This window comes from Megalops cyprinoides, chromosome 11 (assembly GCF_013368585.1).
Source record: "Megalops cyprinoides isolate fMegCyp1 chromosome 11, fMegCyp1.pri, whole genome shotgun sequence".
In the NCBI taxonomy this organism is placed as follows: Eukaryota; Metazoa; Chordata; class Actinopteri; order Elopiformes; family Megalopidae; genus Megalops; species Megalops cyprinoides.
In genome coordinates this window covers 1957126-1976300 of record NC_050593.1, presented here as the reverse complement: position 1 = coordinate 1976300, position 19175 = coordinate 1957126, and the positions used below count along the sequence as shown (strand labels likewise).

Here is a 19175-nt window from a genome sequence, read left to right as displayed (position 1 = left end):
CACACACACACACACACACACACATACCATACAAATACACAACTGCCAGGTTTTACCTCCTGTCCTGATAAGTAGTAGGCTGCCAGCAAACCACCAATGAAGCGAATGTTGACCTCGAAGACAGACACTTCTGCATTCTGTGCAAAAGAAACCAAAAAAAAGTCAAATATCATGGATGAGCATATACATCAATGCCATTTAAAGAGTCTAAAATTCCACTGCTCCCAAAAACCACTGGACGTAACAGTGTGCCCTTCAAAATGACAAGACACCTGTAGGTGAAGACCCTTTGTAATTACTTTGTAATTACTTGGCAAAGAGATATCAAAAGGATTCAGCCTGTCAAAAGGTAATGTGGTGTTGCAGTCGTGGGGGGCAGTAAACCAGCCACAAAAGATATTTTTTTTTTAAAAAGTGCCAAAATTTATTAACAGACATGATGAAAAAAACACTTGTAAGACAAAAAAATAAAACAAACTAAGGCAAACTCAAGCCTATGGCCTTACTGGCCCAAGTACTGGCATCGCAAGATGACCAGATTAACACTTTTCATTCTCTTACAGTCACCTGAGCCAAACCTAGCCCCTGTGAGAGACACCCCCCTTGAAATGAAACCACCCTCCCTTTTTATACACAGGTAGTGGCTACCTCCTCCCCACAGCCTAAACCAAAGGGCACAGAAAAAGAGGGAACAAAACAATAATCAATTATTCAAATAAACAAACTGAAGCAGTACATAATTATGATGAAAATTTAACCAAAGTAAGTAACAACAGAATTCAAAATATAAGCAAACCAGTTCCTCTGAATAAAGTAATAAACAAAACTGTATTAAGTCTAAATCCCCCCTTTACCATTAATACCAGTGCTCCGGTGTGCTTTATGAAGAACTAAACAGCAGCCACGTGCCCTATCCGTGTGCCCTTCCCCAGGAGATCAGAGATGCGGACTGACGGTAAAATTTACACTAACAATTACACAGCGCACACACTTAACATACAGTATTTTAACTCAGTTCTGCACACAAACACTCACACACACATAACCATAATACATCTTCAAATACAATTCACACAACTAAACAAATTATTCCACCGTCGCATTTACATAGCACCATTTCGATTTCTATCAGAACTCCGCTTCGCTTTTTACTGCAAGCCATTTTCCTCGCGAATTAATTAACAACTCGGTAAATGGAATTAACGGTAAAACAGATGATGGTGAATGGACAAATGTGCATGATATTATTGCAAACTGTATGGAATATTTGAAGTAGAAAATAAGCTTGCATGAGCGAGTTTACTTCTCCATAAAATGTCCGACATCAAGAGAGACAGACAAAATGGGGTGAGTAGGTGATGAAGGAGGGCCAAACTAACTTCATCACACAGCCCCACACAATTAAGCAGTTTCTGTACAGTGAAATCCAATGCATTAAAATTTCAAAGAAAAGAACTGAATGGCAGTGAACACTGTTTTGGCAGAGAGCAGAGCAGTGCCATCGGTGAGTGTGCTCTAAAAGCACACCGTTTGTCCCGCAGACACAAACATGTCTGCCGGAGTGGGCTGGAGCATCCAGGCCCCCCTGTCACTGTCCCGCCTCTATCCTCCATGCATGTGAGAGGGCCTTGGCCCGACACAGTTAAAGACATGACGTTACTGGATGAGAAGGCAAGGAAGCAACAAACATCAGAAGGGTGAAGGTGACAGGCAGATCCAAAGACAGCAGATAAAGAATGTGCATGCCATGCTGGTATTATGGATTGCATATGGATCTCAGAGTCTTACATCAATTCAATTCTCAAACTAGTTTATTAATTCCTACATTAGGTCCAAGTTACTGGGTATATAAATCCACAGGAATGAACTCGTCTTCAGGGTGTGCGGTTTATTCAGCAGTCCACCATGAGTGGTTTACTCACACTTCTATGTGAGGTTTGCCCAGGTCTGTAGTGTATGTGGTTTACTCAGACCTCTAGAGTGTGCAGTTTGCTCCAGCCTTAAGTGTCTGAGGGTTACTCCAGCCTCCAGCGTGTATAGTTTACTCACATCTCCACTGTGTCCGGTTTACTCAGTGGTCCAGTGTATAGGGATTTGCTCCATTCTCTAGCATGTGTGTTTACTCAGCAGTTTTCTGAGCTCAGGGAAGCTGATGCCACTCCCCACTGAAAGATGGAGCTTATTGGAGCTGAAACACAATGCAGCTCATGCATCTGCCGTATAATTACTGCAATCAGAATCACAATGTTGAGGATATACAATTGCATTTCAACACATCCCACGAGACCCGGCAAGTAAACAAAAACATCACACAACCAGGTGAACACCGCAACCAAGGGTCTCTCAGTCAGATACTTTGATGGACTGGTGGCGTTGCTGTGGCCCGCGCTACATTTATGTACTCACTGAAAAAGGAATCTCTACTGACCTGTATCTGAATTGCATGTACATCAAGCTTAGCCAATGACAAGTTTCTGTTTTCCTGGCCAAATTGAATCTGAACTCTCCCACATCGGCCCTGGCTTAATCTGTACAAGCTGGCTCTGGGTGCATTTCTACCTCTTGATATTTGGACCTTGATTTGAATATTGATTCCAGTCGAAGGCATGGAGAGGTTTTCAGCAGTCAGTGCCAGAAGAATTTTATGATATGCTATATGATCCATGTGAGACTGCATGTGATGTTTCAGTGCCTAACAGTTATACACATAAGGCTAATGGAGGCTACAGAGACTGTTCTGCTGTAGTCTGATGTCACACAGACAGCAGTAACCAACCCTCATCACTAGCTAAATTGCCAGTTTTAAACCAGATGTATTTGTTCCATTTAGTCAGACATCAGTCATCACAGCATTGCGGTGAGTTAATGCAAACCTTGCCGAGCACTCCACACACTGCTGCAAAGACACGCCAAACTAACAATGACTTAGTACACAGGACAGCAGAGTTTGAAAGCCGTTTAATCATTCCTTAGTATAGTGCATGTCCCCAAGCTGCAAGCCCTACACTCAGAGAGTCAAAGAATCACATCTCTCTGATATTGTTCCTGACTCACAATCAGCACATCAAGGTAAGTCTAATCAACAATTACGAATGCCGGCTGCAGATGATGAGATGAAGATGAATTACAAACAAGCCTCCCCTTCTCATGTGACAGAGAAAGGCATGGGGACATCCCATTCCCCTGGCAGGAGGCACTGTGTGCAACAAAGAATAAATGCTGTGCGAGACTCTGCACAGGTACCTCAACAGCGGGTTTGAGGAGGGACATACTGCAGGAACACCCAAAACTCGAATCACACTGAAAACGATACGCACCAAAACTCTGGCACAAACAAGGAAATGCATGCTGCTAAAGGAAACATGGTGGCACTCAAGTTTCATATGTTTCCACAAACAAATATTTTAGACATGACAATGCAGGGATTAGTTCAGGTAAATCCACTGACATCCAATTAGACAGTTAGACCACATAGCCTATGAGCACTGTTCATCAGCATAACCTGGAGGTGACTGTAAGCATGGCCACGACTCATTTTAGCTACCTAACGGTAGCCATTTCTTTCTTATCCTGTAACATTAAACAACATTACAACATTAAACTACATACTACAAACTGAACTTCCAAAAGTGTTCCCTGAAACAAGATCAAATTACAGTCTAAAATGGGTATCATGAATGGACTCTGAGCTGATTCTATCAAATGTACAGAATTTCATCTAAAAAATTAATATCCAATATGTCAGGCCTGGCTAGCTTCCATAATTTGCAATGAGAGAGCCCAACGTCATCATCCTGGGACATTCATAGTATCAGAGCTGCCCCAGGGAGCAGCAGTTAATGGGGGCTCATCCAGCTTTCATACAGGACTGTGTAGAAGAAGAGAGAAAAAAACAGCATTAAAGAATTATAATTACAGTCTGTTTTATGAGCAGATGAATAAAGATCTGGTGGGCTGTGATCTGAGGGCTCAGCTGTGCCTGCTCAGTCACCCTATACCGAGACTGCATGTTGGTGCTGGCAACTCACAGGTTCAAACCAAAGTCATTGAAAGAGACTGTTTCTACGCTAAGCTCTCAGCATTCCAGAGATGGAATGGGTAACAGTGTCAAGAGGTGGTGCTTGAACAGTGCATCAATATCAGCACAAAAGGAAGACTCAGTGAAAGAAATGGACACTATTGAAAGGGCTCTACTTATCCGTGGCCCACATGTTCAGGATCACTTTCAATCAAATTCACTTCAGTTAACAGACAGTTAGGACATCTACCTATCCCGAGATTTCTCAGAGGGAATTCTCAAGATGCTTTCAGACAATCACAAAATAAGGCTGTGCTCTCAGAACATTGAAGTAGTCGCAGTGCCTTGAACAGCTGCTGAATCATGGGTAAGCCCTTATGTTAAGGCTGAAGAGGCGTGACTCAAAAATGGCTTGAAAAGAGGTAAGGGGAGAATTGGCAGACAACCTCAGAGGAAACGATGGAGACGGGCACAAAGGGTCTCACATACTGCTCTCTCTCCTCTGCCATGTGTCCTGCAGATAAAGGGGCACTGAATCTCAAAATGCCCACAGAGGTGGGGGATTAATTAGGCAGGAATCTTACAGATGAACAACAGGAGCCGATAATAGGCACCAAGAAGCCCTGTTAATGTCACTCTGATCTCTTCTACAACAGAGTAACCCCTTCAGGGTAAATATCATCTTCCTGTTTGGCTTTGACCGCATTAGCTGTAGACTGCCTCTGCTACCTTCAGGGCAATGTAGCTATGAAGTATGTACGTGGTGATACTCTGTACAACAGGATACTCCTGGGTCTCATTACAGAAGGGGCACAGAGAGCGAACAGGGGCATCATGGTTCAGAGATGAGACCTGAGATGTTTGAGACATTACCTCCTTGGTGGGTGGGTATGGACCCTGACGGGACATGAGCTCCAAGCAGTTTTAATAAGGACATTCAAAACCACAGCCCCTATGAGGAGCACAGCAGAGGCCATGGTTAACTCAAAACACCTAATCTGACCTCCTCTTGTGCTGCAGACAGTGTGGCGTTCACAAACTTGTCTCTTTCCACAGAGGGAAATTATGGTGACAGTCCACTGCCTTTTACAGCTTGCAGACCTCAATCACCAGTGGCCTCTTGCCAGCCACCTTCATCTTCCCTCCGAGAGCTCAGCAAATCCCACCCAAGGCAACCACCTCAACTTCAAAACACACTCCTGATTCTGCCTGTTACTTACTCAGAGTGACAGAAGGCTATGGGACAGTGAAACGAGAGGACAGAATTAAAACATGTTTGATGTTTTTTGCAGTTTATTTTTTTATTTTTGTTGCTGCTGTTGTTTGGCATTCTCATCACAATTGTGTTATCTCTCACAATTACTTTTAAAATGCTCTTAAATATCCCTTCATTTCTGTAGAAGAATTGTGCCCAATATTTCAGCAGCTGAAAATGCACTGAGAAATGGCAGGAGAGAAGCTGATTTAGAGGAAGCACAGCTAAGTAGAACTGTTTTAATTCTGTATGGCAGCTGAAAGATAGACAGCCATGAGCAGTGATGTGGGCAGTGTTGAGCTAGCTCAAAGTTCAGTTCACACAGATTAAAATGAACAAGTTCACGTTCATAGTTCACAATTTTCAATTTTGAACAAGTTCACAGTCCCAGTTCATTTCTTCCATTTTTTCAAATGAGCTGCTCTGAGCTTATCTTTTTCAGTAGAACCTCCTCCGACCCATCCATCCCCAGCCCCGAATCATTGCCACTTTCCATTGGTTGTGTATACTTGTACATTCATAAGTTATGTATTTTACAAGTGGAAGTGCAAAAGCAAATAAAGTAATAAAAAGTTCAAATCACAAAGTAGATTCCTTTGTTTTTTCATTTGCATGTATATGTACATCAATGACTTGCACTAGCCGTTTTGCAAAAATTGTTTAAGCTACCCAGTGTTTACAGTGCACCATGTACCCTGTCATATATGGGTACTGTCCAGGGACTATTTTATGTGTACGTCTACATGCGCAGTGATTGTTACGCGGGATATGGGCAATTGGTTGCGAGCTGTCAAGCCGTCTAGCTGATGAGTTGTACTGATAAAACGTCTCCAGTATGGAATAACGCCATCCGTGTTTATTCATCAAGCAGTAACTTTAACACACCCAAGGATTCTGAATCTCGCGCAAACCTGAACGAGCTCAAGTTCACGTTCTTTAGTTGCAAACTGATATGTTCATGTTCACCGAAAAAATGAGCATGTTCAATGAACGCGCTCTTTTGACACGTTCATGCACAACACTGGATGTGGGAACATCTAGCCCCAATCACTATGCTTCTGAGGATTGTGGGGACAGAACAGACACTCCCCACTTTTAGCTAGGGCTGGGCGGTATATCGACTTTTTAAGGTATATCGATATACTTTCAAACGAGATGAGACATGAGACATTATGAGGACAAGATGAGATGAGGATGAGACAATATTGTTTATATGGATATAGTCTGATGTTGCGTTACATAACCCGTTTCTTCCGTAAAGCTGTGCCAGTATTCGCATCTCTCCTCTCTCACACTGTCCGCAGAACCCCACCCCCACTCTCCCTCTGCGTCTGCGCGCAAACCTGGTGTTCTGTTGATTTGTCGTACTGTGGTGGAAAATTTTTGACTAAGTGTATAGCCCATATGTAAATTCTAAGCATTGCCAGTATATGTTAGTTTTTGATTTTAACCACTTTATTTTTACTATGCACAGATAATTTAATATGTTAGCCTTAATAAACAATATGTATCCTATTATACTTTGTATGCATGTGAGCAGAAACTAGAAGAAGGGATGGGAGGTGTAAGCAGTTGTGAGATACCTATATGCCAAGTAAGACTTGTTATTGGGGCCTGGCTAGACGCTGCCCAAGCGCTGCTCAGAAGATGAACCTTGAGTGTAAGATGAAAAAGTTGGACTCTGTAAGGGGAGGCTGCTGAACAGGGATTCTTCATGGAATATAGCCAAGGCAGAACAGGTTAAGCAGGGACAGTTATTTTTATATATATAATAGGGTATATGTGCCTTGGCAATATTGGAGGGCAGCCGAAGCAGGATTGATATTCTTTAATTTTTTTTTAAAACTTTTATTTTATACTATAAAATACTTATATACTATTTTATATATTAGATATGTGCAGCCTTGGAGAAAATGGTGTACAGCTGAGGCAGAATAATTGTTTTTTATTATACCAGGATACAACTATAGAATGTTCTGATAGTCTGAAATAGCTTATCAGAAAGTGATACCAACATAAACCTATTTTTATTTAATATAGACTATTTATTTTATTTTTTTACATTTACATGTTGATATATTGTGCAGCTGTATATTTTCAAACAGAATAGGTCTGTTATTTTTGTTCTGTTTATATTTTTGTTGTTATTTGCATAGCTGTGTGTTTTGTGGAGCAGGAGAGGAAAATCTGTAATTGTACTCTATTTTAATCAGTCTGTTGTTGAAAATAACTGAAGAAGTGAAGGAGCATTCTTAGAGATAGGCCTATTTTTATCTAATATTAGGGCTGGGCGATATAGCCGTCATGATATATCGAATAGCTACTTTTAGCACAATAACAGCTATCCCCAGTATGTGGCATTAGGTTTTTTCCCGTTAGTCATACCTGATGCGGGAGCACACCTCCAGTTTTCTGAGGCCATGTGAAATGCTTCCAGGGAAAAAACCCCACTTGTATCTATTCAATGTTGATATCACAGCAACAGCACTATCCTGCTTCCATGTGGTAGATAGAAACACATGGCTACAAAGATAAAGAGTGAAAGCTAGGGCTGTCAAGCGTTTAAAAAATTTATCTAATTAATTACATGCTTTGTGATTAATTAATCTAGAGGCATCATAGAGTGCGATTAATCTGCATCTGCAATTTTTTGACGTTATTTTTTCTATAATTAATTGATCAAAATCAACGCGTTATTTTGACAACCCTAGTGAAAACGTATGCTATGTGTTTTTCAAAGCTAATAGGTAAGTTAACCAACATATAGATGCAAGTGATATTTTTCTGCCCCACAAGCATTTCACTGAACTTTGGAGGTGTGCTCCTGCATCAGGTATGATTAACGGGAAAAAAATATGCGAAAAACACCACATACCGGGGATAGCAGGTATTGCGCTAAATATAGCTATTCGATATATCGCGCCAGCTATATCGCCCAGCCCTACTTAATATAGGCTATTTATTTTATATAATTTACATGTTTTGCAGCTGTATATTTTCAAACAGGGAAAGAAACCCTGTCTTTGCATTTTATTTTAATCACAGTCTGTTTTAATAAAAGTGGCTCACATGTGGCTTTGACTTTGAAAATACCGAGATATATCGTGGATCGCCATTCAGCCTAAAAATACTGAGATATAATTTTTGGTCCATATCGCCCAGCCCTGCTTTCAGCATACAAAGAGTTCCTGGAATCCCAGTCATAAACTGGACTTTTGGGAGGGCAACCCTATTCCTTGTCATTGGTACCATGTCACATGCCTCAACATGAAATCTAATGAGATAAATATTGGATTAAGTGAAATATTCATTAGCTATTAATACTACGCCAAGAAATCATTAGTGTGGTTGCCCAAAGGTCAAATTATTGGTGTTATTACTATTATTATTATTACTAGCATGGTTGCCAACAATGCACACAAATCTAGTTATTAATAATAATAATAATAATAATAATAATGATGATGTTGTTAGCATGGTTGCCCACAATGCACACAAATCTAGTTATTATTATTATTATTATTATTGTAGCTTTGCGCCTAAACCATTTGCTCTACAGACACTAAACCAACGCTAAATCGACCAGTTCTTTCACTGTTGGTGTGCTTCTATTTTTATAAATTCGTAATTTTACAGTTTTAATGACTTTTTAAAAAACGGCTCTAATTTCACCCCATTCAAACAGATAGGATTTTAGAGTGCGGGCCAAAGGTCCGTACTCTTCTGTTACTAACTTTCTAAACTGCGGTATCTCCATGAATACTGGCTCTACAAGCATCAAAACAGAGCTACAGTTGTGCAGATTCTAACCATGTTGTCAGTTTAGTGCTGAGATGAAAGGTTTTTGAATTATAAGCCTTTGTTCTGTGTTTGGTATCCCCCCCCGCTCTAACCAGATTAACATTTGATATTTGAATTGTTACAACAGAGCCAATCAGAGAGACCTGCTGTGAACTTACTACTTTGTGTCAGGCTCCACTGCAAGAGACAGAGCACGTTTGAAGGGAGGGGAAGAGGGAGATGGCAAGCCCAATGCACAAAAACTCCCGGGTTCACTTCCGCATTAGAAAAACACGTATTTTAAAACTGCCACATCTCTGCAAATTCTGGCTCTACACGCATTTTGTGGCAGAGTTGAAATGAGTAGCTTGTGTGAGCTACTCACACATGAGCACTTTCAGCGGTTACGCCACTCCCTGAGACTTGATGATCTTGCCTTGTTTCCAACAAAAATTGGGGAAGAATTAGGGGCAACTGGTAACGACGCTGGCCGTTAAGGGTTTCGCTGAGCAAGGAGAACATCGGTTCTAAGCATGCTTGTAGGCTGACCCAGATAACATGTATTCAAAGACACAAAGCAGTCTACCCATTACAATTTCACTTCTGCCTTTGAACATACATTTTTTAAACAGCCATATCTCTGAGAATTATGGCTCTACACACATAAATTATATATGAAAATAGAGGATACCTTGTGCAGATTCTAACCATGTCTTCGGTTCAGTGATGAATGGTTTTTGAATTATTAGCCGAAATACACGACAAGATCTCTCCCTGCTCCATCACAGCTGATTCAAATGATCAGTTTGTTATTAAGCAGCTTCAGGAGTTCATAACGAGTGGATCATTTGAATCAGCTGTGTTGGAGCAGGGAGAGATCTAAAACATGCAGGGCAGGGGGTACTCCAGGAGAGGTTTGAGAAACGCTGCTCTAAGTCATGTAAACACATTCAAAGGGAGCTCACAGCCTCAGACACAGAGAGGGGAAGAAGCCAGCACACGGCAACTCCAATAGCGTGTATGCTCAATAATGCACACAGGCAACCACACATCGCATTTTCTTAAACATAAAACAATTAATGGAGGCAATTTCTAAATTCTGTGTATACAGACCACCACAAGTCAGACCCTGCCTGTCTGTATAAATGAGCAAAAAAAAAAAAGATGGCTCCTGATCCATTATTTGAACAAAAACACTGGAAGTTCTAAAGAATTAGCATTCTCCACAAGGGACTATGATGGGGTGCCAGTCCCGCATCCTTTAATATTAGGGTCACATACACATATTAAAACCAGCAACTGTGTCTGATTTCTAAAATTAACACTGTGGAGTGAAAGCTTACATCATTTAGTCTATTAGACTGCTGCTTCATCCACACTGTGTCTTGAGGACATCAGCACAAGCAATCCTACTGAAAATAACTTTATTTCACAGCTGTGATATAATTTCATTTTTTGTTTCCTGACAATGCACACAGAAGCCAAACAACATAAGGATATGTGGGTCCATGCCTTTGTGATAATAAGGTATGCTTTTCCTCACAGACAGAGTGTCTCGCAGATCTACACACATAGTTTAGAGGGAGAATTTTCTGTCCAGTGCCCAAAGCAAAGAGTCCAACAGGAAAAGTCCCGTTTCAAGCTCTTTTTTGCCTTTCCATCAGAGTTTAACTGAGGTAGGAGGCTCAAAAACCAGAGAGTAATTGCTGTTCCATTCCACTTGTAAACATGTATGGGAGCCTGCCCAAGAGCCATTGAGTCACGCTGACATGCTTTTATGGCTCTGTCAGGGAAGAGGGTGATGGCCATCAGCAACACTGGGATGATGATAATGACAAAACTGGCACTGGACGCAATATTAAAGGTGTCATTCATTGGCGCAGTTCAGAGGGTGGTAAACCAGGAATTACGGAGGAAAATGAAACCTGGAAAAAATAACTCATGATGCATTAGGTTAATGGTGCAGGTGTTGCTGAAACGAATGATCCCTGTTGATATTGCTTCCATGGGTCTTGTTTGGTCTCCAGCTTGCTATGGCATGCAAAGATTACTCTCTCCCCTGCAGAGTGATTTAGTTATGATTAAAGTTAATGATTCCTTTTGTAGCATGTTGTTTGGGTTGGAGAACAGAGGGAGTACATCACTCTGTAGCTCAGACCAAGGGGCTGTGATAAGTCTGTTTGCCTACCTGTCTGTCTCCCTCTGTATCCATGTCTGCCCCTTACTACCTGTCTGTCCCTCTGTCTTACCTGCGATTCTAACTACTGTACTGTATGCTAGGCCTGGAAAACCATTTGCTTCAAACTGACAACAGCCTTTGAAAGTTTTTGAAAGTCTATGACCAGGTGAGCAAGTTACTTTAGATTAATAGCATGTGCCACATCTAACTACCAAACCAACTATCCAACAAGCATCATTGCCACTGTGACACAAAAGCATGCACACCTGTGTACACGCACACACACACACACAAAATCATATCAGCTGACTGACCACACTGAAGTCCAGGTTCTGCTCAATCCACTCCTGCCCATCCTTGAACTCGCTGTGAAGGCCCATCATGTAAAGGGTGTCTAAGGCATCCACGATGGTGGCTCCCAGCTGCGAATTGCCTACAGAAAAGCAAAGTCTAGAGTTAACCCCCTTCATTACTAAGTCCCTCCCACACACAAGAGTATGGTTAGGCTGCTCTTGGATTGAGGTGTGGGGTTTTGGATTGAGACAATGATTTGGAGACAAGACCAGCTGTAGCCTACAGAAACGTAACACAAAAGGTTCTATGATCAAATTCTTCTTAAAACATTTTTCTTTCCTCGTCTTGCATGTCTGGAGTGAGTGGGAGAATGTTATTTAAAAAGACAATGGACACATTCACTACAATTTAAAGACAGCTCCAATAAGCAAGGAAATTAGACACCAGAAATACAACACAATACTTTCAACTGCAAAAAAAGTAAAATATCAAAAGGAATGAAATGGAAAGAAATGGAATGAAAAAAGAAATACATTTATACATAGTTATTGTCAAGCATTTGTCAAAAGGAACACGTAGCATTTTCCCCAAGAATAGAAAAACCATGGATGTCTAAATTCTCCTCGTGGTGCACTACCTCACTAATGTGGGAGACACTAGAGCCAATTCTACACCAACAAATCAACAAAACCCTTCACATAAGGAGCTTTATATCAGTCAATCAGCATATGATAATTATATAAAAATCACAATGTAGAAGGAATGGGCAACTACGTTCCTTTATTGCTATAGAACTGGACATTTTAGAACTACCTTTCAATAAGTAATTGACCTTGGGAGCAGCAGGTGAACTGACTGCCTGTCCAAAGCAAGCCTTAAATCAAACAATGAGGAGCTGAAACAAAGGAAGAAGCACTGGAGTATGGGGAGATGCAGGGCTACACTGGGCTGGCCTGCCAATTGATGGATGACTGAGTGCAGCTTTGTCACTGATGGGGGACATTATGCATTTCTTAATGGCTCCTGACAGGACATTTTACTGAGATTCTCTCTATCATTTTGTCCTCTATGGTGCTGCAGGAAAGGGAGAGAGGCAGCCGTCTACCTGCTGGTTGCGCTTCTTAATGGGTGTGTGTGTGTTTATGTGCATGTTCTCTTTTACTCCCTGGCACTAGGGCCTCAGCTGGAACCTTCCAATGACACAGTATCAGTTGGGATGCTGCTGTTGTACTGTATGAAATACTGGTCTTCACAGTGACCAAGCCCCAGGGGTACCTAAGGGCTCCTGTTCCAGAAGATTCATCCTTATCCAAGTGCTGATCAAGGAGACTGGACTTTGTTAACAAGCTCCGATGCCATATTGGGTAACATGTCCTTGGTAATCCAACATGGGTGCTGTTCTGCTGTTGCACTTATTAACAGCCCGTTGTTCTGGGACACTTGCTCTTGTTAGTGGCCTAGGTGCTGTTCTGGGTAACTCGGCTGCTTGAAGTGAATGGCAATGTTAAATGGGCACTATTGTACGTGAGTCACTCTGTGCCCTTCTGCTGGGCCAGGGGTGCAGGCCTGGCACTGCTGTGGGTGAACATGTGAAGGCCTGCGTCTGTGGGCTTTTCTACCTCTAACGGACTGCACACTCCCACTGCAGCACAATGACACTAGCGTCACTCTCTGCTTGTCTAACCAGCAGTCACTCCCAGATACACAGTCATCTGTTACATTTAACACCCAAAGACAAATTTATGGAGATAAACAGTGACTCCTCCCATGGATGAAGCAGGAACTTGACGACACTAAAATGATAAGAGGAGACCCCAGAATGGTAAAATACAGTTAAAATATTCAACTTTAAGTGTATGTCATACTGCCATATGGGTACATCGCACCCAAAATACAATGGATATAAAAAGTGTACACACCCTTATGAAATTGCAGGTTTTTGAAATGTAAAGACAGAAAATGTAAATGTCAGACATTTTCCATCTGTAATATCATCTTCCAAAAAACAAAAGAGAAAAAAACAAAAAACGTAATTATTAGGAACATTTTAAATAAAAAACTACAACACCCTGATTGCATAGTTCTGCACACCCTGTGTTCAAAATTAACCAATCACATTCAAAATTATGGCTGTAAGTAAACAGCATACACCTGCCATCAATGAAAGTGATTCTGATTAAATCCAGATCAAAGTCAGCTGTTGCTGTAGGATTTGCTTGAATGTTTGGGGTTGCATCCCAAAGCCATGGTCCACAAATAGTTGCCAAAGAAACTGCGAGAGCTAATTGTTGAAAAGTACCAATCAGGAGAGGGATATAAAAGAATATCAAAGCCACTGGATGTACCATGGAGTATTGTCAAAACCATCATCAATACGTGGAGAAAAAGTGGCACTACAGAGATGTAAGATTTTGGTCTAGATCCCTAAACCAGCTCTGTTCCAGTCCTGCTCATAGACTTCAACTATCACTTTGGCGGCAGCTAGCTGCTGCGACAATTGACACTTCTAAAGGAACCAGCGATGGGTGATTGAGAAGTGTTCTTGCTAGGGAAGACAATCTAATTACCAGACCTCCGGTATTTCACCACCGGTACTCTATTGTCTATCCTGATCAAAGACAAAATAATCTCATTAACAAACCCCCGGTATTTCACCACATGTATTTCCACCCTTATTGATAGTTATTTGACTATTGTCTATCCTGATCAAAGCGCGGCATCTGTATAAAGAATGTCTTCAGTGGACCCTGAGGGTCAGATTGACTCCGCTGAACCCAGAGTGCGTTTTCACGTATTTCTGACAACTGCCGTTCCTGTAAATAAAGAAGTCTTTTCTGCGAAGATCGGAATTGTGCCTTGTTTTTCCTTACAACTGGCGAGCCAGCGGGATTTTTCTGGAAAAAAAAAAGCGGGGAAGGTGAGTACATTACTAACCTACTGCTAAGTTTCATTCAGGTAATCCCTCGTATAAAAAAAACCTAGACAGGAGTTTTAAGGACAGGGACAGTTGTTGGTTTTCATCTTTATTTACATACAAGCAGGAGGAGTCGCAGGCTAATTCCTTACTATTCTGTGAAAGATTCTAAAGTAATTGAATCCGCCCGAAGTACTGTGGTGACAGAGTTGTTTCGGAATTAACCTAGATAACGTACAGTCATCAGAGGGGACTGGTTGTGACTAGCCTACGGAATTGTTACAACTTCATCCATAATGGAAGATTTAATTGTTAAATATATTGCTAAGCACGGTTCATGCGGAATCTTCAATGGGATTGAGAACATCACGGATGAGCCCTATGAGTGGGCTGCGTCCCAGTTCGAAAATTATCTCAAAATGCCTAAAAACAAGAAAGGAAGGGTTGCTAATGCGCTTCATGCGATTTTTGCCTCATACAAATTAACAAAGAAAAGGTTAGATAACGTGGAGTCGGAGAAAGAAGCACTTGAAACGGAAAGTGCTTCACTCACGAATTTGCGAAGGTATAATGACTATGAAAAATTACCAGGTGGGTGAAACTGTTTTGAAAGAGGAAAGAGTGCAGTTGAAACAAGAAATTGCAGAACTTAAAGCCGACAATTACATGCTTAAGTCATCTGTTAAAAGACTATCTATTGACTTACAACAAGCAGAGGCAGCATGTCAGTTTATGATGAGAAATGTGACAGAGTTCAGCTACACAAGACAGTTGTAGTCCATCAAATCCTACTATACCTAGAAACAATAGTACAGGGTCATCACTAGATTTTCAGAGCAGAAATAAAAGAAGTGATGATTTTTGGGAGAAAACCTCTCAGTTGCAAGACAATTATGATCATTACTCTGACCGCACAGTTAAGTTCCCCATGGCACCAATCCATTCCACTACTACCGCTCACCCAGGTGAGGAGGATAATGCCATCACCACTACCACTGTTAGGACTCTCACCCCCACAGAGTTAGAATCATTAGTCAAGAGTATTGGGAAGTTTGATCTATCTCAGCGGGACCCTTTAGAATTTATAGCCAGTTTGGAACAATATGTTGCTCTACATAGCTTAACAGATTCAGATACTTGTGTGGTCCTGACTATGTGTCTCCCACGTGCACTGGCAAGGGCCCTCCCAGAAAAGGTGCAGAGGAAAACTAATGATAGAGAGAGGAAGGAGGCATTGCTTGAGGTCTTGGGGACACGAGTCATTAATTGGGAGAAAATAACAGAGGTTACAATGAGAAAAGGGGAGCACCCTGCAACATTTTCATCTAGGCTTTTGGATGCTTTTTTAGCTTACAGTGGCATACCTGATATTACACAGCAAGATCTTAGATTCAAATCTGCTCTTATTGGCCAAAGTGACAGTATCACACGTACTGCTTTGGCAATGCATGTTACACACCTGTCTCCTTATGAAGAAATAATAACCAAAATGATTCAGTTTTATAACAGTACACACAGTAATGGCAATTCCAAGAAAGCCAATCCTGTAGCAGCAATCAGTGGTAAATCATCCCACCAGAATGTAAATTCTGGCCATAGAAGTGTTTCCTGGAAAAATGAGGGGCATACAGTCAAAGATCCTGAAACAAGACCACCACCTTACAACCCTGATGGAGTTATTGTTTGTTACTCATGTGGTAAAGAAGGGCATATTGCAAGAGAATGCAAGTCTACTTTGAAAAAGGCATCTCCTTACTACTATCCAGATGAAGCAAACCCCTACATACAGAGCACAATTGACTCTCTCCTTGAGCAGGGTGTAATTAGGACTTGCCTTTCACCATCACTAGCCCCAATATGGCCGGTACGTAAACCAGATGGTTCGTGGTGATTGTGTATAGACTACCGGGAACTCAACAAATGCACTCCCACTTGTGCACCTGTGGTAGCTTCCATACCTGATGTTCTAGCGTCACTTCTCCCAGAAGCTAATTACTATTCAGCGTTAGATGTTTCCAATGGTTTCTGGTCCATCCCACTGCATCCTGATTGTCAGTACAAATTTGCATTTAAATTCAAACATGCCCAATACACTTGGAATGTGCTCCCTCAAGGTTTTGCTAACTCACCCACATTGTTTCACCAATGCTTAGCTAAAGTATTGGAAGCCTTCTCGAAACCAGAATGTCTCATTCAGTATGTAGACAACCTACTGTTACAGACTGCCAGTAGGGAAGAACACATTACTTTACTCTCAGAATTACTTCACCTACTCGAGGAGGCAGGAATCAAATTGAATCCCAAGAAAGCCCAACTTCTTAAATCAGAGGTTACTTATCTGGGTGTTAAAATAAGCAAAGGGGGGCACACACCGGATCCACACAAGGTGGAAATCATTCAGAGACTTCCAGTTCCAGTATCAGTGACAGCGTTAAGATCGTTTTTGGGGATAGTAGGGTTTTGTCGCGATTTCATTGAAGGCTTTGCTGACATTGCAAAACCTCTGAACTCTCTTCTTTCAGGGAAAAAGAAAAAGACTGATTCTTTAGATTGGGGTCCAGAGCATCAGACAGCATTTGAGAAATTGAAAGATGCATTAATTAAAGCTCCAGCATTGCGCAATCCAAACCGATCGCAACCATTCATTTTGCAGACAGCTGCAACAGAGGAAGCCCTTTCAGCAGTTCTACTGCAGGAAGTTCAGGGAAACCTGCGTCCCATTGCATATGCTTCTCGTATACTCTCTCCAGTAGGAAAAGTGTTTGACTCATGCACCAGGCACCTTTTGGCAGTTCATTGGGCAATGTCACATTTTGAGTACATTTATGGCTTTAATGAAGTGACACTTCACACCCCACATACACCCCTTCAGCTTCTTTTGAATGGCAAGGTGAAAGGGGTATCTAATGCACGATTAGCCAGGTGGACCTTGGACCTGGGCTCCAAGAATTTGAAAACTGTGTACAAACCTAACTGTATGCTACCTCGGACACTTCTCTATGAAGGTGTACCACACACATGTGACATTGAACCTGCCCAGTTTCCCGACAGTGTCTTTGAAGTTCTTCCTATAGAAGGTGCAATGGATGTCTATGTTGATGGGTCCTGATATTGGCAAGATGGTCAGTATAACACAGGTTTTGCTATCCATTCAGAGAAAGGTGATTTTATGTACAAATGTCCATCTCATTTCTCAGCACAGGGAGCAGAGATTTCATCAGTGTTGCAGACATTATCTATTTTCCAGGATTCAGACTTAAATATCTATTCAGACTCCACCTCTGTAGTTAACTCTGTGACAGAATATTTACCCATTTGGCAGAAACGGGGCTTCACCAGTGCTGATGGTCAACCCCTGACTCACGTTGGTCCCATACAAGCTCTGTGGTCAGCTGCTAAGTCTAGCACATTTAAGATAGCTCTGTTGAAGGTGAAAGCACACCAGAAGAAAGGGGCATGTAAACATGGTGATGGTAATTTGGTTGTTGATGAGCTTGCAAAGAAAGCTGCAGTAGAAGGAAAGCCACTTCCAGATGTTCTAGGACCAGAACCGATTGCAGCTATCAATATCAGAGAACCTGTAGACCTCAAAAGTGCCCAACAGAGTGATCCACTTGTGCGGGAAGCAATCAGAAGGAAGCAAAATGGGGAGGCAATTTCAGAAGGCCCATTCGCTGAGTTCGATGCACAACTCATTGTACATGATGACATGTTGTTATATAAAATAAATGACCTTCCAGTATGGATCCCACCAGCAGAATTGCGGAATGATATTCTGTATCATATCCACAATCAGGGGGGGCACCTAGGTGTTGAAAAAATAAAATATAGACTGGAAAACATGTTCTGGTGGCCAAATATTGACAAAGATGTAAAAGATTACTGTGCATATTGTTTGACATGTGCCCAGATGAATCCATCAAAGGTCAAAAAGAAAGGATGCTTGAGACCTACATGTTTAGTGGAAGGCCCGTGGACAAATTTGCAAATTGATTATGTTGGCCCACTTCCAGCAGCTAAAGGGGGGTACAGATACCTTCTTGTTATAGTAGACACATTCACTAAATGGATAGAGGCATTTCCAATCAAGTCTGATACAGCGGCAGCCACAGCGCGAGTATTATGGGAACAAGTTTACTGTAGATGGGGTCTGCCCCTTAGCCTGGAAAGTGATAGAGGTACTCATTTTACAGAAAGAATTCATACAGATCTAGCCAAACTACTGGGAATAAAACATCAGCTTCACATAGCCCACCACCCACAGTCCTCAGGAGGGGTAGAACGCACAAACAGAACACTCAAAACAGCACTGAAGAAAATGGTGTTGGATAATGGCTCTAATTGGACTCAGAACCTTCCTAGTATTTTGATGTCTGTGAGAGGAATTGTACACAAGAGTACAGGGTACAGTCCCCATGAATTGATGACAGGTAGGAAAATGCGAATTCCAGAATACCTTCTACGAGAGGTGCCAAGACCTATGGTAGACGGATGGACAACAGAAACATTCCTTAGAAATTTGTGCTCTTCTCTACCTGCTATGTACCAACAAGCGACTCAACAAATTGGCTCCATCCACAAATATAACAAGATGTATTATGACCAACATGTCAGTGAACAAAAATTTGAGCTTGGGGACAAAGTTATGGCAAAGAATTATCATCATGCTGGGCCATGGTCGGCTAATTGGAAGGGCCCATATACTGTGATTGAGAAATGTGGAGATTTTGTATAC

At 41.6% G+C, this 19175-nt stretch overlaps 1 protein-coding gene across 1 annotated transcript in view; it reads right to left on the bottom strand.

Annotated features, from left to right (window-relative positions):
* LOC118785494 (mannosyl-oligosaccharide 1,2-alpha-mannosidase IB-like) overlaps window positions 1-19175 on the bottom strand; it is a 202404-nt gene that overhangs the window by 70604 nt on the left and 112625 nt on the right. The window contains exons 4-5 of the mRNA XM_036540183.1: window positions 11547-11665; window positions 57-137 (exon numbers count right to left, since the gene is read on the bottom strand). Of these exons, the coding sequence (XP_036396076.1) occupies window positions 57-137; window positions 11547-11665 (200 nt within the window). The remainder of the gene's footprint in view (window positions 1-56; window positions 138-11546; window positions 11666-19175) is intronic.